At 51.6% G+C, this 21,580-nt stretch overlaps 5 protein-coding genes across 7 annotated transcripts; 3 read left to right on the top strand and 2 right to left on the bottom strand.

Annotated features, from left to right (window-relative positions):
* Nucleotides 1-496: 496 nt before the first annotated feature.
* Nucleotides 497-2,339, bottom strand: ALTATR162_LOCUS6806 (uncharacterized protein; the record flags this gene model as incomplete). 2 transcript variants are annotated; one of them, XM_043314430.1, is made up of 8 exons in its annotated part: nt 497-722; nt 782-798; nt 848-1,046; nt 1,096-1,409; nt 1,458-1,704; nt 1,752-2,012; nt 2,067-2,177; nt 2,233-2,339. In XM_043314430.1, the coding sequence occupies 8 exons, from the start codon at nt 2,337-2,339 to the stop codon at nt 497-499; spliced, it is 1,482 nt and encodes a 493-aa protein (XP_043170365.1). The 2 variants fall into 2 exon arrangements, with proteins under 2 accessions (XP_043170365.1, XP_043170364.1); XM_043314429.1 differs by having other exon boundaries at nt 497-736; nt 782-1,046.
* Nucleotides 2,340-3,260: 921 nt separating this feature from the next.
* ALTATR162_LOCUS6805 (uncharacterized protein) lies at nt 3,261-4,051 on the bottom strand (the record flags this gene model as incomplete). The annotated part of the gene is made up of 2 exons (XM_043314428.1): nt 3,261-3,947; nt 3,995-4,051. The coding sequence occupies 2 exons, from the start codon at nt 4,049-4,051 to the stop codon at nt 3,261-3,263; spliced, it is 744 nt and encodes a 247-aa protein (XP_043170363.1).
* Nucleotides 4,052-4,445: 394 nt separating this feature from the next.
* Nucleotides 4,446-10,331, top strand: ALTATR162_LOCUS6804 (uncharacterized protein; the record flags this gene model as incomplete). 2 transcript variants are annotated; one of them, XM_043314426.1, is made up of 7 exons in its annotated part: nt 4,446-4,539; nt 4,590-4,697; nt 4,784-4,942; nt 5,035-5,300; nt 7,352-7,636; nt 7,789-8,466; nt 8,514-10,331. In XM_043314426.1, the coding sequence occupies 7 exons, from the start codon at nt 4,446-4,448 to the stop codon at nt 10,329-10,331; spliced, it is 3,408 nt and encodes a 1,135-aa protein (XP_043170361.1). The 2 variants fall into 2 exon arrangements, with proteins under 2 accessions (XP_043170361.1, XP_043170362.1); XM_043314427.1 differs by lacking the exons at nt 7,352-7,636; nt 7,789-8,466; nt 8,514-10,331 and having other exon boundaries at nt 5,035-5,306.
* Nucleotides 10,332-11,527: 1,196 nt separating this feature from the next.
* Nucleotides 11,528-16,063, top strand: ALTATR162_LOCUS6803 (uncharacterized protein; the record flags this gene model as incomplete). Its single annotated transcript, XM_043314425.1, has 4 exons — nt 11,528-12,806; nt 12,857-13,159; nt 15,187-15,622; nt 15,673-16,063. The coding sequence occupies 4 exons, from the start codon at nt 11,528-11,530 to the stop codon at nt 16,061-16,063; spliced, it is 2,409 nt and encodes an 802-aa protein (XP_043170360.1).
* A 3,182-nt stretch (nt 16,064-19,245) lies between these two features.
* ALTATR162_LOCUS6802 (uncharacterized protein) lies at nt 19,246-20,691 on the top strand (the record flags this gene model as incomplete). Its single annotated transcript, XM_043314424.1, has 3 exons — nt 19,246-19,363; nt 19,414-19,869; nt 19,925-20,691. The coding sequence occupies 3 exons, from the start codon at nt 19,246-19,248 to the stop codon at nt 20,689-20,691; spliced, it is 1,341 nt and encodes a 446-aa protein (XP_043170359.1).
* Between the last annotated feature and the right edge of the window lie 889 nt (nt 20,692-21,580).

Genomic DNA, 21,580 nt, shown 5'->3' with positions numbered 1-21,580 from the left:
TGAGTGATCAGGCACGGTGAATAAAACAGGTGGATTTCAATACACAAGCCAGGGCGGTTGACTTTTAAACTTAATGATTTGGAAATGGAAGTTGTTTAGATGAGGATCATTAGGGGTTTCGTTAGGCAGGCACCGTTAGCGCGCTGTCACTATCTCCACTATATCCGCAAGCGTGGCTGCAGCCTTGCAATCCCAGACATGATTTAGGCATCACACGGCAAAATGTTCGACGTCCGCGGCCATCAACAGCCACCTAGCATTATGAGCCGGAGAAGAGGATGAATCGGAGTGCGCGACAAAGATAGCTTCAGGACGGGATGCAGGTTGAAAAGCATCCACCGCCGCAGTGATTCTTGGATTCTTTCGATTCGACAGCTCTATAGATAGGATCGTGAGTCTTGACCCCTGGGAACAAAAAACAGAACAAGACACCAGATTATAGTAGTGGTAGAGCAGCCAGCGACAACGGACCCAGACACCGCCCGAAGAAGAGAACTCACGATTGCGCATCATGGAATTCATCCTCCTGCTGCGTCTCACTATCTGTCCTCCGTAAAAGGTCGTCCTTCCGTGGTTCTGGCTCGGGGTTTGAATTGAGAAGTTTGCTAGGCGGCAGTTCTCTCGAGATTACCTCCCGGTTCTCGGGTGAGATGACACTGGGTTGCGCCATAGGCTTTTGCAAAGGTATCGTAGGTGGGTTGCTAGGATCGCTGGGGATGCTGCTGTTTTTGGAAACCTGGACATGAGTCGTTGTTCCGTCGAAGTTGCTGGGAAGACCTACGCTCTGCTCTTGGTGTCCTGGCATGACTGCTGGCTGTGATTGCACGCTTGTAGGCTCAAACGGTACAGGCTGCAAAGTTTCTGTAGGCTGTACTGATTGTGCGACTGGCACTTGTTCTGCTGGCTGTGCTGCCTCTTGTGGCTGCGTTGACGGCGCATCGTTTGCCCGCGAGGGGATGTTGAATTGCCTATCTGGCTTTTGACCTGGCAAGATAGCGTATATCTGCAGAATCTGTTTGACAACCTCGTCGGGGGTCTTGCCATCACTACATTCTGTCAGCATAAATCGCATGTCGAAGGTCAATGAATACTGACATTTTGGCGTTGATGATCCAGTCGAGGTCTTCTTCACCCTCCTCAGGTCCGCCGTGGCCACCCTTTACACGTCTGAAAAGTTGTGGGTGCCAGTCTACACCCTCGCTGTTTCGTTTCGCAGCTTCCTGCCTTTGCATGTCTTCGATCTTAGCCTTGGCATCGGTTGCCACATCCTGATCCCTCCGTTTTACAGCCTCGCACACGTCATACCAGAGCTTTTGCGATTCTCGGTCGTTTTGTTCTTCGATAGGTCGAGCCGATGGCGGAGTATGTTTGGTATGTGCCGCGTCGAACAATAGCTCCTTCTTGCCAGTCTAGAAAGAATTAGTACTTGCTCCAACCGTGGAGTGATCAGAATCTACCGTCAAATCCTTAATGTACATCTCCTCATTCCACTGACCCGAGAGCTCGTACAAGTTCTTGCCGCTGGGATCTTTGATATAGCCGCCGATAGCATTATATGTTCCACTGAAGTAACCCTTGGTCTTGAATTCGAGATCAGCAGTGAGGCCTGTCTCGGGGCACCGGATGTATGCGTGGTCGCCGAGCTCATACTTCATCGTTCCGAAGAGGATTCCGCGCGCGTACATGTTGGGTTGCGTAACAAAACTGATTGCAGTGAGCTTCAAGACAGGACATTCATCTGCTCGACTTACAATCTTTCGCCAGTGTTTAGTAGTCGTAAGACTGCGATGCCCTCCATCATACTCGCGGCAGAGTTGCCAAGGAACTTGCTTCGAGGCTTGAGGGTACCGTCTATGCGGATGTTGTGTTCGGGTGCCATGAAGAAGTAGCTTGACTTGGGCGGGTGGTGCGATGTTTGTTCAGAGATGTAGTAGCCCTTGGTACCGTCTGGGTAATCCCAGTAACCTGTGAAGATTTCACCCAGGATGGGGTTGAGCGGCTTTTTGACTCCCCTGCCTCACATCAGTTGTTGCTTATGGGCGCGGGAACACAGTGGATATGCATACGGGGGCTTGATGTGCCAACCACTCAGGTAGAACTTTGTCACTGCTACGAATCGCTTCACTGGGTCGTCAACCTTGGTAATAGGAAGAAGTGTCTCCGGATGTGCCATGAAGCTACCCATCAGTCAGCATATGCGCCGCTTGTTGCGTGTAACATGTTGCTACACACTTTGTTATGCGCTCCAGCATCGATCGTGGTTCGAGAATGAAGGTGGGGAGCGTCACGCGGCTCAAGTCGGCGCCTGGTCGCAGTTGCGATATGATGTGAGAGAGCATGTTCCCCTGCTCCGAGTCCATGACTGTCTCGTCCTCCTTGGTCGTCTCGTCGCCGCCATCGTGTCGTCGTGTCTCGTCTATGGAGGATCCGCGGCTACCTAGAAACCCGGACAGATATCAGCCTTAGTTCGTGTTGGAAGAAGGTCGGGAGACTCGGTACGACAGGAACATGGGATATGACGCACTGTTGACCGACGACCTGCGGTGTTTGGATACTATAGGTAGGTGCGGCATCGTGGTCGTTGGCCGCAAAAGGAAGAGAGAAGGAGAAGAAGGAAGAACAAGTCTTGGAGGTGGGATGGCTAGGACCAGGCAGCAAGGTACCGGCAGAGGTTGTTTGGGTGCTTCGGGTGCCGGCGAGGGTGAGCTCTAGTCTCAGCAATGACGATGGGGGCTTCACAAAAACTAGCGACCCCGCGCGTTGAACTTGTTTAGTAGCAAAGTGTAAACACCAACAACGCTCAATCGTGGCAGAGCATGCAATGAGAGTCTGGAAAGCAAAGCGACATTGCATACAGTCTTTTGCGCATCCAGCTGACTGGCACTAATATAGGGATCGTCAGGCTGTGTTCTGCACGTCTGCTGCCCCGCAGTCGGCACATGCCAGTGCACCATACCAAGTACGCGACACGCGCATGCGGCACGGCTCGGAGCACGTCTTTGTCTCCGAACAATCTCTACCTGCGGTTCCAGGAACAGTGGCATGAGGTACAGTGGGGTCCGGGCCGGCTGTTTCTTGGATGTGGATGAAGTGCCCGGTTTACGTACGCATCTGCATTCCGAGGGTGCCGACGCTGAAAAACCAGGAGGTCTTGCCATGGGCGCTGCCTGTGATGAGAGCATATCGCATGCTATCCTACAGGATACACGGTATTTCAAATTCGCCATTTCTCTACCAAGTGCTTGATCTAGTCTCAGATTTCAGTCCAGCACACTCTCACCGGCTTTGGCTGCGTCTTTCGCGTCCTGGTCCTGAGTCCGCTGCACTTGCTCCTTGACCCTCCGTACCTGCGCATCGTCCTTGGCTATGACTGTGACTCCAACCTTCTCGTAGTCTCTATAGACATCTTCCATTGCTGACGGATCAACCGCCTTTGTCGCATCGCCCACCACCCACGTTTTGAAGCCCTCCTTCTGTGCATCGATGGCTGTAAACTTCACGCAGTAGTCGGCTGCGAGACCTACGACATAGACATCAGTGATGCCAGTCTTGCGCAGTGTTTCTGCAAGATTGCTCTTAGCAACATGACTTTTGAACGGATCCGCAAATGCAGAATACATCTCCACGCGCTTGTCCTGGCCCTTCTCGACTATGTGGTCCACTTTGCCAATATCTAGCTCTGGCAGCAGCTCAGAGCCTTTTGTACCCTGCACGCAATGGTCGGGCCATAGTTGCGTTTCTTGCGTCTCGTCTGGGTTCTCGGGGTTCTTGATGATGAAGGTAGATTCGAAGGGCTTGTTGTTCGGCGGAGAATGGTTCGATGCGAAGGAAATGTGGTCTTGGGGATGAAAGTCTTTGGTCGCAACTTTGAGGGCAAACGGATATGTGAGGAACTCGTTGATGGCTGGTACGATGTCGCGTCCACCTGTCACCGCCAGCGCTCCATCCTGAGCTTGTCAGTTTGAAAGTCTTCTTACTAGACATGGCTACTCACTGGCGGGCAAAAGTCTTCCTGTACGTCGACGATGACGAGTGCTGGCTTAAAAGACATTATTGATTAGCTAGTCAGAAGATAAGAAACAGGTGTGTTAATGGGAGGAAGCTGGCTAGTGGTGGGTGAGAGTGAGATCTGAAGTTTGCAAGTAGTACATGTGAAGCAGTTGTGCACACGTCGACCTTATAAAGGGTAATCAGCGTCTAAGATCAAGGCAGCATAGTCCATTATGCTGCGTCCATGTGCTGCAGGTGCCGGTGCGAGCTGTTCAGGAACGAGCAGTTGATGAATCAACGACTCCCAGGCCTGGCATCCAATGTTGCCTACTGTGGCTTGCCTTACCTAATCATAGCGCCAAGCCTCTGCCGTCGGCTCGTCAATTCACGATTGACCAACATCATCAGCTCGATAACCACGCCCACCCTCTCCACTCCACCCAATTGATCCCGTCATGTTCGTCCAGCGCTCTGCTATTGCCGCAGCAAGGCGTGTGGCCCCCCGCGCCATCGCGACTCGCCGCACCTTCACCACCACTTTTGCCCGTTGTATGTCTCACGAAGAGCTATCGTATGATGTGCCATTGACACCATAACAGGGGAGTCCACCGAGAGCAAGGAGGCCAAGGAGAGCAACATTGCGCAGAAGGAGACTGGTCACTCGGCCGACTCGCCCAGTGTTCTTGCCGGCTTCAAGAAGCTCGACCGTATGTTGCGCCCGCACCTCGTCATCCGCATCGCCGCGGCTACGACAAACCGAAACCATCAATTGCTGACGAGGTCCATTCTGTAGAGATCAAGTCCGAGGCGGACCTTTTGCCCCCTGGTGCGCAGCCCGGTACCGTTCCCACCGATGCCGAGCAGGCGACCGGTCTTGAGCGTCTCGAAATTCTCGGAAAGATGCAGGGTATCGATATCTTCGACATGAGGCCATTGGACGCCAGCCGTCTCGGTACGTGATACCACCCCCAGGAAAGAGAAGAAATTACAAGCTTGCGCGGGTTCGGGTTCCTAGTGGCGTGATGTGATGCTGATGAAATACAGGCACGATGGAGGAGCCCATCACCGTCAACTCAGCTGGTAACGAGCAGTACGTCGGTTGCACCGGCTACCCCGCCGACTCGCACAACGTTCTCTGGATCACCCTCACCCGTGAAGAGCCCAAGTCCCGCTGCATGGAGTGCGGATCCGTTTACGAGATGAAGTACGTTGGCCCGGCAGACGACCACTCGCATGACCACCACCACGTCGAGAACCAATACCCTAGGCCCAAGAACATGGCCGACTTCCTCAAGCCCGAGTACATGGAGGTATAAGCTTGGGTAATTTTGTCGTAGATTATGGGGTGTAGATATATCTATATGGTCGCGAAAACCTGTAGCATAGTTGGAGGGAGAGGTTTCTTCCCGAGTTGAATGCGTGCATTCACCTACCCGTCTATTGACCTTCATCTCTTATTGTTACTGGGCTAAAACACTTGTTCCGCAACCCGTCACACTCGAGTTGAATTTCACAAGGAACCCTATCCCCTGTTCATGACCCCTTCAAAGCAATAACACCCAGAACAACACTTTCAATTTCCTTCTTCTCCTCCGCCTTCCTCCTCTCTACATCGCCCTCCCCATTGACAACACCACCTTTTTTCCCCTTCTTCCCAGCATCTCCTCCGCCCAGCTTGTACACCTTCCTCACCTTTTCAACATCACACCACATGCCCAACTCCTCGCCCGTCTCCCCTAACGCTACACTCGTACCCTCGACAGCACCTCCCAGGTGTGCACCCACACTCGAACAATCAATACTCTCATCTCTCTCGTAAGTGGCTTGCTGACCTGTTGACGACGATGATGGGGATAAAGGTAGTTTAACGGCAATGAGCGTAGTGGTGGTGTCAGCGATACCAAATTTCTTGTACGACTCCCCAATGTTGTTGTTGGGTGAGAGGCGGAAGACTAGTTCGGAATGGGGGGTCCGTGTCTTTGCGCGGTGGGTTAGGTGGGCGTGGAGTGCGAGGAAGGTGGCGGAGAGGAGGTGATGGGGTGAGAGTATCTAGATGGACAAGGGGTTAACATGAGTTGTGGGTTTGAATTGGTTAGTGCTTGTATGTGAGGGCCTCTATCAGTCGTGATCTATATAGTATATATTCTCGCAATTGCAGAAGAAGAAAAAAACCACTCAATGACTTGAAAGGAGAATAGGGCCGCGATGAGTATGGAGTATATGTGGGCCTGATTCCCTGTGCCCAACTAGCTTCATCAGAAGCCACAGTGCTTTCGCTCAAGTGTGTGCATCTACGTTGGTGATCCGATGGAGAAACATTACCCGCTTCGTGATATCTTATCATGAAAACGATATTAAAGTTTGTTTATTTCGCAGATGACTCAGCGACCCTGGCATGTCATTGCGGGGGGATGCTAGCACCATCGTTGAAGAAAAAGTGATGCTTGCAGCGAGAAAAAGCAATGAACAGGTAGTGAACCATGACCTACCATGGAAGCATCCAAGAAGGCATAGTCGTAATCTGGATTGGCCTCGAGTAATTGACGTCTCAAGAAGGAGGCGTTCTTGACATCCTTGAACAAGGCCACGTGGACAGGGTAGCCCTCGTAGTGCGGTAACGTGAATGTTCGCACGGACGCCATGTTGAGTGACGCGGGTGTTGGCGTGATTTTTGATGTTGGTGTAAGTTTGGGTGTTGATATGCACCGCGTCGGAATTGGAAGCCTAGTCGAGATTGGAAGGACTAAGTGAGGGGCTAGATTTTGGTGGTTGTTTCGTCGGCTTTGGTGTGGTGATGACGGTTGCTGGTGTTTACTGTCGTGTCTTCTGGATGATGCTACTAGGTTCGTCAGACCGATTTGCATTGGCAATCTCCAAGGATACCAGATCGTGGGTGAGTCTAAAGCTCCATGGCCGCTTTTGGCAGGAGCGGGGACGGCCAAGCTACGAGTTAGTCCCAGAGAATGAAGAACCTACGGCGAATCAGGACGGATCATCATGACGATCGCTAGAAGAACAAACTAAATTCGCCGACTATGTCAGGGCAGGCACCGTCACAGCCGTCTAGAGGTCAAGGTTTCACGGCTGTATGTGGCCAATAAAGGGCGGACTGGAGTCGATAACTAGAGGGCTTGCGGACAATGTGCCCTGTTCCCTTGCAGGCATCGCCGAGAAACGCGCTTTCAATCGCACCCTTTCACTCCCAGCGCAGCCAAACCTCACCATTCTTCTTTCCCTCTCTTTGCAAACCGGCCGGAAAACTGCTACAGAGATCGCGCTTGATTGCAGCGACGCTCAATTGCCCCAGCAGCCAGAAAACTCCAAGTTAGAAGTCATGTGTCTTTCGTTTGACAGGTGATAGTCGCAAGCCACCCGAGGCGCACCACCTTTGCTGGGTTTACTTGCATCGGTCTTCTCCATCGGCATTTCCCGTCTCGTTCCTGTTTCGACGTGCATTACGAAGAGTATGGCCACGAAGCGACCCCCGGATGATGACCCCAATCTCGTCTCCAAGATCCAGCGCATCGAGCATCAAGACCCGCTGAGCCCACAACACCGCCCGCCTAACAGCAATGACTTTTCCGGCTCGGTCAAGAAGAAGCTCGCCGACTCCAAGCGGACGGGTCAGGCGTGCGATCGGTGCAAGGTACGTCTTACCTACGCTGCAATGGAGATGGGTGCTTCCAGCCAGGTCATTTGGCATGTCGCATCGCACAAGCATCCCGTCGCGCCTGCGACGTCATCGCGACGCGCCTTCCCCAAGCATGCCGAGTCCAGTAAACACACTAACAAGCACAGGTCCGCAAGATTCGCTGCGACGGCCGACCCGAAGGATGCACACCATGCGAGCAGAACAGGACGCCATGTCGCACCACCGACCGAATCACCGGGCGCGCCACAGTACGCGGCCATGCGGAGGCCATGGAGTCGGAGAACTCGTACCTGCGCGCCCAGATCGCTGACCTCCAGGCCCAGCTAAAGGAGCATCACATCGAACCCCGCGCACCGCCTGCCTACAACGCCTTGCAACCACCCAGCCACCCGTGGTCTTCATCCTCCAACGACGGCCAGGCTTGGAACGATGGACCGCGAAGGACAAGCACTTCTCCACTACCCGGCTATGTGCCCGCTGCCACTCCAGTCAAGATCGAGTCGCTGCCTCAATTCAAGCACGGCTCCATTGGCGACAACTACCTCGGCGTTGCGCCTGGAGATTCACTTTTGAGCCACATCAAGGGTACCTCGCTGTCAATCTTTGGAACCGAAATCGACATCACAGACTTCATGGCGGGCGAGGAAGAGTATGAGAGTTCACCCATGTCCTACACCACCTTGGTCAATGTCACCATTGGCGGACAACATGTCGAGGAGCCGCCGTTACCGGCATATGCTGAATTGCAAGAGTATGCCATTTGGTATCTGCGGTCGCTGAACCCCTACACCATGTTTGTGCACAAGCCTGCCTTTATGGAATTGGTACGACACGCTCCTGCTACCACAAGCCATCCCACTAACGTGCACAGATCTGGAGATTTGGCAACGACCCCAACTTTGTCCCTTCTGCGCCCCAAATCGTTGCAGTACATTTGATGCTCGCGACCATCACTTACCAGATTGCGACCCGCAACAACCAACAGAGCGGTAGCACTATGCTGGATGACTCGCATGCTCATTATTTGTATGCGTCAACTTTCTACAAAGAGCTCATTCTTGGCAATCACGGCTGGCAAGATGTCCAAGCCCTGGCTATGATATGCCACCATCTCCGAAACTTCCCCAAGCCCGGCGCGGCGTGGATCATGACTTCAACCGTCTATCTGCTTGCAGTGCAACTCGGCCTACACAGATCTGTCAAGGTCTGGGCAGACGGCGCAGGAGAAATGACCAAATTGGACATTGAGATGAGAAAACGAGTCTACTGGACCTTACATGCACTACTCGTCAACTTGAGCGGGAAACTCGGACGGCCAATACCAATTAGCAGGGATGACATCGACGTCGAATTCCCAGAACCTATGAACGACTGCCTTCCAGGCGAGGAAGCCAAGCTGGACTCTTTCCATCAATGCTCGTTCCAAGTGGGCATACAAATTGCTAAATACACCGTCTGGGAAATGGAGCTCTACAAGACCATATATGCTGTGCGACATTCACCAAAAGCATACGTGGAGAGCTTAAGACGTCTCGAGGCTGGCATACAGCAGTGGAAGGAGGACCTTCCCTACGAGCTGCGCGATCCATCGCATGCGTCGGAAGACGACCACATATTCGCACTCTATCTGGAGTATTGGTACCAGGCGTTCAACTTGCTCTTACATCATCCTGGCGTTTGTAGGTCTATTGACGCGGCCATCCTCAGCTCCAACTTAGACAAATGCTTAACTGCATCACAGAAGATGTTGCACAACTGTACAGAGATGATGAACAAGAAGAGCTTGGACATTCCCTGGATCAACACGGTCGTCTACATTGCTGCAGCATTCACAACCCTCTTCATCTCGTCTATGAGGCAAGAGCAAATGTCGCCTGTAGATATGACAAAACTTAAAGGCGACATGGCGGCCTGGGTCAATGTGCTTGGCGAGTGTGACCATTTCCTAGGATCTGGAAATAAGCTCAAACTTGCTATCGCAAGCATTGTCGATCAGTCGCTTGGTAACATCAACGACAGTATTGTCAAACGCACTGCAACCGAGTCCCTCGCTCGTGTGGCAATGCAGGCTCCTCCTCGCTCGACATCCACTGCCCCCACCTATGACAACAGCGGATATCGGGAACAATACACGACATCATCCAGTGGGCCTACGGACCCTACCCTCACCTCACAGTCGGCAACATACAACAGTCTTTCGGGAAACACAACACACTCATACAACCTCGGAACCCAAATGTCCATGCCTCAACCGACGAGCAGGGCATACGAACAACAAGCATACAGCAGTGGAGATGAGACCAGCATGCATGCGAGCCATGCAGCAGCGTTGGCAGCAGCAGCCTCTGGTAGCATTTCACAGGCTTCCACCGACGCGTACGCCTACAGCAACTCTCAAATTGCCAACAACGGTCACCAGCCCACGTACACGGCCAATGGGTACGCTGCTCAGGACTGGAGTCAATGGACACGAGCATACATGCAGCCACAACAGGGCCAGCCCGGCGAGTACCTAAATACAGCGACTACTCTCATGACCCTGGGTCGAGATGCTGGATCCCAAGGAACCGGAAGTGATGGCCAAGGTCTTGTCCAAACATCTGGAGTCCAGGGACACGCTCCGAGTCATTGGCCAGAGATCTCGTTCCCGAATGCCGCTACTGGCAGCAGCCACATGGCCCAACAATGAGGTAGGAACAATCATTATATAACAGGAAGGCTGTGTACCTTCGGGTAATATACATGGGTATTTGACACTTTACGGTCCGGCGTCGTGACATGGCAGTCTTCGATACCCGGCATCTGGAACACTTTGTGGGGTTAATGTACGGATATGAAGCGGCTCTTTTGGGAGCTGCACGCTTTGCTAATATTAATTGGCGGATTTCTTTTCTTTTGTGTATGATACTTCGCTTGGAGATGACAAGGCCCGTTCCTCGGAGGACACGACACCATCAACGGGTCGATGCCGGTTAGCTGGTGGTAGGTGTGTTGTTCTTGAAGGTGTGCTGGCTAGTTTGCTAAGAAGCAAGCAAAGAACCATTTCAGTTCGTAACAATGAAGAATAATCATAACATCAACGTGAACGTGAACGCTCTTTGCTCGATGACTGTGGTAATTGTAGCACATCAGAAAACAGATTCTCAAGAAGTTTGCTTTTGCTGCGAACGAGGACACCGGCCGAACCCCTTGCCACACGATCTACCTGTCCCATCATCCAGACCACGTTTAGATAGATTGCCCGCCCCTCGACTACCCGGTCGGCTCAGTGCCACAGTGCTCACCAGACCCTGCACAACGCGCTTCAATCTAGCCATTAAACCTAGGCTAAAGTAGGAAGCCGGCTTGTTCGCTTGGCAAGGCCCCACCAATCAACGGTTATCGACCTTCCAATTCGCGAACCAAGGCCCGATAAGCTTCCTGTGCTTCGATCCACTACGCTTGGTCACTACACAAACCTCCTTCTTTCTTTGGCAATGGCGGTACCCGACAAATACACAAGATCTACCAAGCATTCTTCGTTCGGTGTTATCTGCGGCTTAACAGGTGCACAATGAACCGTACCGGTAATGAGACGAATGCTGTTGGGCCGCTCGCTGATCGTTCGGGTCCGTGGCCAAGACGAAAGGTAAAATGGGGAAAGCGTAATTTACACGAAGCATGTATATATGGTATGTCCCGGGTTCCAGGAATCAATTGACCGTTGGTTCGTGTTGCTTCCTCCTTAGAGTTGTCGTTGTCGTCTGAGCAGTTGCGATTGGGCTGTGAGTTGGAGACTGTCACTCTTTCGCTGTACCCATACCTCTCTCGTGTGGTTCTCCTGCAGCGAGATAACCCGGATACGACAATTCCTGTCTATATTCCATCCTGTCCTTCCTCGCCAGTATGCGGTCCTCAACATCCATTGCGGCGGTGGCCCTCGCGCTGCTGCAGGGTACCAATGCCATGAACGCGGCTATTCAACGCAAGTTCAATTTGCTTGCCGACATGGGCCTCAACCCTGATGGCACAGCCATGGCCACACTCGACAACCCTACCATCGATATTACGGCTCTCAAATCCCTCAAGATTGCGACTACTGCAGACAGCTCGGTCGTTGCTGCTGCGAAAGCCGAAACCATCACTCCGGAATACGTCGAACTCCCCATTGACAACTTTGCGCAAAAGAAGAACCAGGATTATTCGTACCAGGGCACTTTCTTCAACAGATACTGGGTCGCCACGAGCGGGTACAAGGCTGGTGGGCCCGTCTTCGTCTACGATGTGGGTGAGGCGAACGCAGAGCCAAACGCTCTGTTTAGGTTGCAAAACGAGACAAGTTTCTTCAAGCAGCTTGTGGATGAGTTTGGTGGTATCGGAATCGTATGGGAGCATCGCTTCTACGGAAACTCGACGCCTACGCCCGTTGACGTTAACACGCCACCTGAGGCATTCGAATTTCTGACGACAGAGCAATCGTTGGCGGATGTTGATCGCTTTGCTAAGCAGTTCAGCAGGACTGGTATCAATGCTACGCTCACTCCTGATAAGACACCGTGGGTTTTCGTGGGTGGTTCGTACCCTGGTATGAGGGCTGCATTTATGCGTAACATGTACCCTGATACTATCTACGCGTCCTGGGCCTCCTCAGCCCCCGTCGAAGCTTCCGTTGACCAGAGTTTCTACTTCGACCCTGTATGGCGAGGTATGAACGCCAAGGGTTTTGGAAACTGCTCTCGTGATATCCAGGCTTCCGTTCGCTACATGGACAAGGTTATGGATTCTGACCAGAGTGCAGCTGCAAAGCTGAAGGAGCAATTCCTTGGTCTTGGAGCTGCGAAGAACTCGCATGCCACTTTTGCCGATGCGCTCACCACCATCTTCTACGTGTGGCAGTCTTACGGTATGGAAGGTGGATCGGCGGGTCTCCGTCGCTTCTGCGATTTCATCGAGACGGATCCCAAGACGAATGCTATAGCGCCTAAGGAGGGCTGGGCGAAGAGCAAGGGTGCTAAGTGGACGACGGATCGATGGGCGAGCTTCCCGGCTTTCCTTCCTAATGTCAACAGTTATCTTGAGACGGAGTGCTCGGGCAAGCTCAACACGACTGGTGACTGTGATTTGGACCGCAAATTTACGGATCCGGCGATGATCAGCTGGACGTGGCAGTATTGCACACAGTGGGGTATGTCTTCTTTCTCTTCCTCTCCCTCCAACAATGTTAACATCATCTAGGATACTTCCAATCCGCCAACCTCGGTCCTCAGCAACTCGTTTCAAAGTACAACTCGCTTCAACACCAACACGACATCTGCCACCGCCAATTCCCCACTGCTCCCCGCTCCCTCTTCCCAGACTGGCCAAACACCTCGCGCACCAACAAAGTATTCGGGGGTTGGGACATACGCCCTTCAAACACGTACTGGTCAAACGGTGAATTCGATCCCTGGCGCACTTTGTCACCCGCTTCCGCTGAGCCGTTCGCTCCCAAGGGTGTGCAGGTGATTCAAAACGTACCTAAGTGCGGGAAGAAGACCAGTAAGCATGAATTGTTTGGACTGGTGCTTAGGGATGCGGAGCATTGTTTTGATTTCAGGACGACGGGGGTTACGGTTGCGGATGGGCCTGTCAGCCAGCGCTTATTTAGGAAAGCGTTGGGCTCGTGGTTGCCGTGCTATAAACCGAAGAAGGGGCATTCGAAGCCTTGGAATGCATAGTCGGGGTCTTCAGGGGTGGGGAGGGCTCTTGTTGATGAGAGGAACGCGTATGACCTTGAATTATCTCTACGCTTCCGTATATATGAAGCCGTTAGTCTCTTTGTCAGAGACAAATCATCGTTATCGTCGAACAAATAAGAAACAACTCAATTGATAACCACTGAGCCCTTGACTCGTCTCCTAATTATCGACGATTGCGATGAGATATCTCTGATATCATGAAATGACGTGACTTCATAATTTCGGTTTTACTGCTCTTGACTGTTGTTGCAAAACTTGCTCCTTCTTCTCCCTCTTCTTCTCCTTCTCCTTCAGCCTAGCCTCCCACTCCCACACCTCCCCCGTGAATCTGCTCTTCTCCCACTCCTCATATATTCTCTTCTTCTCCCTCTCATTATCCTCCCCTTCCCCACCAACCATGCACATGCTCCTCCATACCTCCAGCTGTTCCTTGAACCCCGGATTGGGATCGCAAACTGGCCGTCCTTCACATAACTGCTCCAACGCCGTTTCGGGAGTCAAATCGTGCTTCCAAATCTGGTACGCGCAGACGAGAGCTGCGGATCGAGATTTACCCATCGCGCAGTGAACAAACACGCCTCCGTCTTCTTTGTTGAGCGCTGAGTCAATGTACGCGACAGCTTGAGGGAAGTATTGTAGGAGATTTGTATTTGGGTGGTCTTCTGAGCGGATGTGGAAATGTTTCAAATGCCTGAATTTGTCTTGAAGCAAAGGGTCGTAGTCGATCACTGACAGGACATGTGTTATTCCTGCTTTGTCTATCAAGTCGCCTTGATATAAGGCGTAGAGGCCGCCGATATAGAGTTTCCCTGCGCGGGGAACGAGGTCGACCCAGCCCATGCCTGTGTGTCCTGTGCTGCCGTGAATGAGGAAGGACATATAGATACGTCACAGCCAAGAGGTTGAGAACGGAAGTTTTGAGACGAAAGAATGAAAGATGGAAGGTGGGTAAGGTGGTGGGTTGTGCAATGGCAGTGCGCGCTTGCTACGTTCACGGCGAATAGTACAGAGGGCGGAGAAAGTGCCGAGGTACGATGATTACAGTCAGTGTCTGCTTCTTAGTCTCATTACCGCACGCGATTGTATGCGTCTCATCTCTCCGTCATGTGTTCACCTAACCCGAGGTCATCGAGTTTTCTGTCGTAAGGTCAGCAAGACGTTATGTGAAAAGTACTGTCGATTGTAGGTGCAAGTGGAAGAGCCCCACGTGCGTCGAGCGCTAGCGTGGGCCGACGCGCCTTCCCTGGTCATTGGACGCGTCAAACACCACTCCCTTGATCCACTATCATCATGCTCGTTCTTACAGACCGTGTACCTCTACAGCTCGATTGAGCATATATGTCGCGAACCGCTATCCAACTGGACTGTAGGAACGAACATGACGTCAACGCGACTGGCATTAACAACAGCACCAACATTTGGCGAGCTAGCTCCTGTAACATGGACTGTAAGAGGTCACAGTACTGCCAACGATACTTGCGTCTACGGCATAAATCACAAATGCTTCTGCCCGAGAATTGAGTGTTTTTCTCCCACGGTATACGCGGTATGATCTACTGCTTCTGCTAATCGCTCGTTGAAGCTGATTGATCTACGTGTAGTTCAGCAGCTCTGCCCGCTAGACCTTCAATGTATTCCAACACACTATTTCTACATTGCTGCGTTGAATCAGATGTTTTACAGAATGTGGAACGTGTTGGTGTTTCAGTGTTGGGGGCTATGCCACTGCCAAACAGGTGCCCGGCTTAACCTCAGCCTGACTTCTTTTCCCCAACTCATCTCTTTTGCACAATACTATCAGTCAGTCCACTTATAACATTATGCCAGTAACCTTTGGAGCCGTTGGCGACATTATCTCCGTCTGTCTCTTAGTCAAAGACCTGGTCGATGCCCTCGACAAGGCGCGTGGATCCAAGACTGAGTATCAATCGCTGATTAGAGAACTCTGGATTCTGGATCGCAGCCTCTTAGAAATCGATCTACTCGCAAGGACCCACGGCGGTTGGGCGACGCCCGAGTTGGAAGCGTTATGCAAGACGGCGAAGACAGCCGTAGACCGTTGCCGGGAACTTGTGAGCGCCTTCTCCGCGCGAGTACAGAAATATCAAAATAGCCTTGGAGAAAATGAGACACCAAGTTTCATCAAAGCCACAGCTATGAAGGTGCGATGGTGCATTGAAGGGAAGGATGCTGTCGACAAGTTTCGCGCCGAAATTGCCGCAACCAGTGCAAGCTTGCAGATGTTGTTGGCCACCGCGAGCGTGTATGCTTCTCTCTACAACTATTTTACAACTAAGCTGATAGATACGACAGGAATCTAATGGATATTAATGGAAGAAATATAAGAGATCATATGGCTACTGTTAAACAGCAAAATGACTTAAACCTCAACAAGCAGGACGCTATCCTGATATCCATCAGTGACCGTCTCGAAGAAACCAACCGCCTGATCAAATCCGGTAGTTCGGTCACGGCTAAGCTCGCGGATGCTCTCCGACTCGATTGGTTTCGACAACTGGGCACGGAGCTGAAGGGATATATGCGCCGCATCATAGCAATGAACATTGCTACATATCATGCGGTAATCAGCATTCAGTCGGCTCTGCCCTACCGACTTGAACGAGGTCTTATCGAGGAGCCTTTTATCCTAGAGGATGCAATTGGTCGGATCGCCCCTGTACACCTACAGTTCGTCACCTCTTGAGATGCATTTAATGCTGTACTTGAAATTCGCTTCCAAGGGATGCAAGGTTTTCAGAAGGTCAAGCATAAGCAATATGGCTTACAAGACAAGGCCTCTAAAAGAGATATCGAGCAGAGTCGACCTTGGCAGAGAGCATTCCTTCCTGGCCAACGAATCGAAATGAGTTTCCTCTTCGACACCCAGGAGAACGAGGACAGCATATATGCTGTCACATGTCCTGGATGCCGAACACCGTCCACTAACCCTACCGACGCCGAAATTCAATGTGAGAAATGTAGAATGTGGTTTCGGCGGATCACCATCGTACAAGATGTGGAACCTTCACCTCAGGTTCCAGTTCCCTCGCCGTGGCGATCCATATCTGAATTCGGAAAACCTGGTTTCACAGGAATAGTTTCTGATACAGTAAGACGTGGGAAGAAACACGTAGCGCCAGCTGATGTGGATAGAGAGGATGACTTTAGAGAGTTCAAGCGGGTACGTTTAATCATAAGAAAACAACGCGCAAAATTGCAAGCTTTCAAAAGAAAGAAGGGAAGCCAGATTTTTAAAACCTTCTCAAATCTCTCGTCAGGAGCGAAGTTGGACTTGTCTACCAAAATCTGGAAGTTCCATCCAGAAGAGCAAGCGCAATCTTCACGAATGCCGAGTACAGAATCTACAGATGAGACCGAAATCATCAAGCCCCTCTCTACTGATCAACCCGTGGACGTTGTAGAGGTTGTAAAAGAAGAATTATTGCAGGCGAGAAAGGCCGGTTTGTTATCGAAAGCGATACCGGGAACACATCCATATCAAAGTGATAGTCCAGAGAATTACGATACAGAGATGGATATTGATCGAGTGGCTCCTGAAAAAGAAAAGTTTTGAAACCCGAAGTGGTTTCCTGAGCAGACACCTGAAATCGTCGCCGAGAAGCGCCGACCCACACCTGCTGTGGTAGAACCACCTGTCCTTCTCGAAAATGATGGTCTGATGGAAGTGGATCCGCAACAATCACAGCCAGGACGGCTCTTGATGCCAGAGAACGACTTCTCATATAGATGCATCCCAGCGGCGGGGATTCTTCAAGCGTACTCCCAGCCATTTTACCATTTGGATCCTGCTTCTCTTACATTTCAACAAGTGCTGATGGCGAAGGTGGCTTTGGGCACCACTGTATGGTCTAGTGACGAGTCTCTTTTGCAAGCTGAGAAAGCGTCTTTGGTGCAGTCTCGAACGGCCCAACCCGATGATTTTCTATGGCCTATGTGTTCAACGAGCATATATATGTCAACAGGCAAATTGCTGGGCGTCGACGAGCTAGACTGGAATCTGATCGCCTCGGCAGAAGTCCTATACGGCACGCCGTTCCGCTTGCCGAACACCGACACGGTATTCTATGGGGCTTCAATCGGCCGTTGGATCTTCGATTGGACGTGCCATTTCTTCGACGAGGAAATGTTGATGCATGCAGCCCTGTACTTCTGGAATGACATTTACATATTCGAGAGGGAGTTGTTCAAATTAGTCCATTCACAGAATGGGTCGGGTAAAAACGCCCTATGGGGTGTCTCAGAGGAAGCCGATCTAAATTTTAGCCATTTCGTAGTGTGTTATCGGTGTGTTTGGTGGCAGTTGCTCAACAGTATGACGACGATTCGAATGCCGGATGGGCAGGACTTTGACGGCATTGCGTCACCGATCGTGGAGGCTTATGCGAAGGCGTTTTTGAAGGAGTTCTTTGTACTCACGCCTTTGGGTGTAGGGGGACGCTTTGTGGTGATTACACAGATGGTGAATCATTGTGCCAAGTACCTTGCAATCGGGCTTGAGGAGCTTGCAATAGGAATTGAGGAGCTTATGGATCTAAGGGAGAAGGAAGCGAGGTGGGAAACGGACTCGGAGTAGTCAAAGATCATCCGGTTTTGCACGCCCACGTCCTTCTTTGGCAATTGTATGTCGAATGTATTCGCATGAATGTCCAAGCAGTCCACTCTTGCCGATGCTACATTTAATCCATATCACATGAGTGTAGAAATAATACCACTTATTGCTGCCCTTGAAGCTCATCGCGACAAGGTCATTGATATGTAGCAGTGTGAGTGGGCGTAGCCTCGAAATCATCCCAGCGGCATTTACGATACTCGTCTTTGCTACTAGGTCGATGGCTTAGTCTCTTGTGCAGGCGATTTTCAAAAGATACCGGCTATACTTAGTCGGCCTGTATATGTAGTATGATGACGATGCAGATGTTGACGATCAGGCGACCTGCAATTTGCTCGTGTTGTGCCGCTCTGTCGGAGTCGGAGTGTGTCCCAAACTTACGAACACGTATCCAACAAACAGCAGCATAGTTGCACGATACCAACGACAGCGCAATGTACAACAGCAGCACCACGTTGCAGCACAAACGCTCGTGAGTGAAGTGTGACGACAAGATACCAGGGTTTTCATGGGGTAAGAAAGCACGTGGGGCGTGAGGGTCCTGCAGGGTGAGCCAAGAATAGTCACTAGCGGTTATCGATAGACGCAGGGTGGCGATAGCAGTGCGCAACACCAGGATCGTCAGGGCAGGCCAATGCAGGGCAATTGTAACTGTCAAAGTTGTTTTTCGAGGGGTAAAATTTCAAAACTGTCTCATGAGTTTTACCGCTCGTGAATGTGCTCACGAGGACAGCGAAAGTAGTGTTGGAGTGTGACGCTGGCCGGCGGATGCATTTAACACAGGACAATTACGGTTAGCCCTTCCGTGGGCTTGCGGCCTAGCGTGATCGTAGACGGATAGTGCCCCGTATCTGCGCCTTGGGGCCACCCCTTCTTGAAGAAGGGTGCCGCCGCCGCTCGCTCCTGCCTTCATTCATTCCCCAGTACATGTTTCTTATCCCTCGGGACCACCTTCGCTTTACTAACCCGACAGCTTAATTCCTCGTTTCCTACAGACACTCGCTTTCCGAAACCGCGTCATCTGATTTCAGGGGAGCACAATCGACGGAATTTCACGTGTGCACCCTCCCTTTGCTTCGCCGCACAACAGCCCGGACCCCTACACCTGCCGTTTCACCCAACCAAGTCAAAAAGAGCTTCCTGCGGCACATCACTGAGAGACGTCGTGATACCGTCGTCTTGATCGCGCCGCGACTCCACTTGCCGACGATAAAGTGCTTACACGACATCGAAGATCCCGCAAACGGTCCGAAGCCATGGTACGAAGTCTACTGTCCGCCGCCTTTGCGGCAACAATATTCGCAGGCACAGCGCTTGCTGGAGCAAAATGTTCAAAAGATAGCCACTGTCCTCAGGATACTCCCTGTTGCTCTCGTACGCTGCCAAGCCGCGTTGTGCAGTGAATAGTGCTAACAGGTGCGCAGTATATGGCGACTGCGGTGTCGGCGCTTTCTGCCTCGGTGGCTGCGATCCCCTCATGTCACACTCGTTCGACTCATGCGTTCCCGGTCCCGTATGCAAATCTGGAAAATACTCGCTAGACAGTCTGGACGATGTGCAGACCATCGACAAGTACTTGGGAGATGCGTCCAAGATCAACTGGCAGTCGCAGGGCATGCCCACCATATACACAGACCCCAAGACCAAGGAGAAGTCGACTCTCTTGACTATGGCACAGGGGACTGTTGGAACACTGTTGGCATCTACCTACTACGTTTGGTACGGCAAGATCTGCTCCAAGCTTAGCACAGCGCAGGGCAAGGGTGTAGTCACCGCCTTCATTCTTATGTCGGATGTCAAGGACGAGATTGATTTCGAGTGGGTTGGTGTAGACACAAGCCACGTGCAGTCCAACTTCTACTCGCAGGGAGTGACAGTGTGTAAGTAGTTCCACAACCCGGTCGAGTCCCTCTCATATAACTAACACGAACCTAGATACGAACGGTGAAAACCTTACTGTACCGGACGCCAATACTGTCGAAACCATGCACGAATACTGCGTTGACTGGAAGGAAGACACTCTCACGTGGTCTATCAACGGCAAAAATCAACGCACACTGGAGCGCGACTCGACATGGAACAAGACATCCGGCCGCTACGACTACCCCCAAACACCTGCGCGCATCATGCTTTCTCTCTGGCCCGCCGGTCTCCCCACAAATGAAAAGGGAACAATCGACTGGGCTGGCGGAGAAATCGACTGGAACTCGCCCTACATGACCAACGGATACTACGCCGCCCGCTTCCAGGAAGTCACCGTCGAGTGCTACGACCCACCAGAGGGCGCACAAATCAAGGGCAAGAAGACATACAAGTACACGGATGAGGCTGGTACTAACAACACCGTTGCCATCACGGACGACGTAGTGGTTCTCGGCTCACTCATGGGCACGGGCGAGAACCCAGGTGAAGCCAAGGACAAAGACGACTCAAAGGCTACGGATATTGCCATGGTACCTGGTGGTAACCCTGGAGGTGGTGCCGGGCGAGAAGTCGAACAGACGGCATCGGTTGTACAACCAAACTCCCCCGCTGCCGAGACTGGTTCTTCTGTTGGTGGTGGTGTTACCGCTGAAGGCCAGTTCGTTCAAGGTGGCTCTGGTAGCACTGGTGCTGGATCCGTTGTTCAGCCTGGTCTGGGTCGTATGGGTGGATCCATCTTCGCTATCATTGTCGCTATCATGGGGTTGATTGCGTTGTAATCACATCGTCCGCTACGCCCTTTTCACGTCTTGCCTATCTGTTCTGGTTTTTGGAGTTCGATACCTTGTCTTGCAGTTTTTGTGTACTGGGGAAAACGGGAGCTTGGGTGCATTACTCCCTCATCGTCTTGTGTATAGTGTATATATTTTCCCTTGCTGTTCTACTCTGCACTGTCTTCCTGTCACATCCTATTTCCTTTTAGATCGTTGCACATGCTCGATACAATATCAAATATAATAGTCTTCTAACGGCTTGTCGACATATGGTGTACTTATATATGGAAGAACGTGTACTTTTGGTCGTAAGTGTGGAGATCGAGGAGTATTCGGATCCGGCACAAGACAACGGAGCGACAATATTGTTACTCTGCAGTACTCTTTGCATTGCGGTAGTGGCGGCGAACTAACCCACTTCCGTCACTACAGTGCCGGTGCGCGTAATGCACAGGTTCGCGTAACGCCCCACCCACAACACAACAGCTTCATGAGTATTGCAGCTGTAACGCCTCAACAAATCGTGATAATATTGCGCAAAAGTAGTTTTATACTATATACTGGCCTGCGAAGACTTTGCGCTAGTCCAAATCTTTTTTTGGGCGGCGGATTACCCGCGATCTAGTGGTTTGGGGTGGAACTGGCTGTGCAACTACCCGGGCTCCTACAGAAGCTGTACCACCCCCAACACGTTTCTGACGCTTTGTAGCTAGCTTATAAGGTTTTAGAGCTTTGCGTTTACCCTTTTAGGGCAATTGTATAGCTTTTTAAGCGTCGCGGAGGCTCTTTTGGAGGTCTCTTTTAGCTTTCTCTGCAGCCTTCCGCTTTCTGTTCTCATCCTAGATCCTCTCCCGCTTAATACGCTTCGCCCTTTGTAGTTGAAGCTTGCAAAGGC

The sequence above is a fragment of the Alternaria atra genome (assembly GCF_907166805.1).
Source record: "Alternaria atra isolate CS162 genome assembly, contig: 25, whole genome shotgun sequence".
NCBI classification, from domain to species: domain Eukaryota; kingdom Fungi; phylum Ascomycota; class Dothideomycetes; order Pleosporales; family Pleosporaceae; genus Alternaria; species Alternaria atra.
This window is presented reverse-complemented; position numbering and strand designations above follow the sequence as displayed.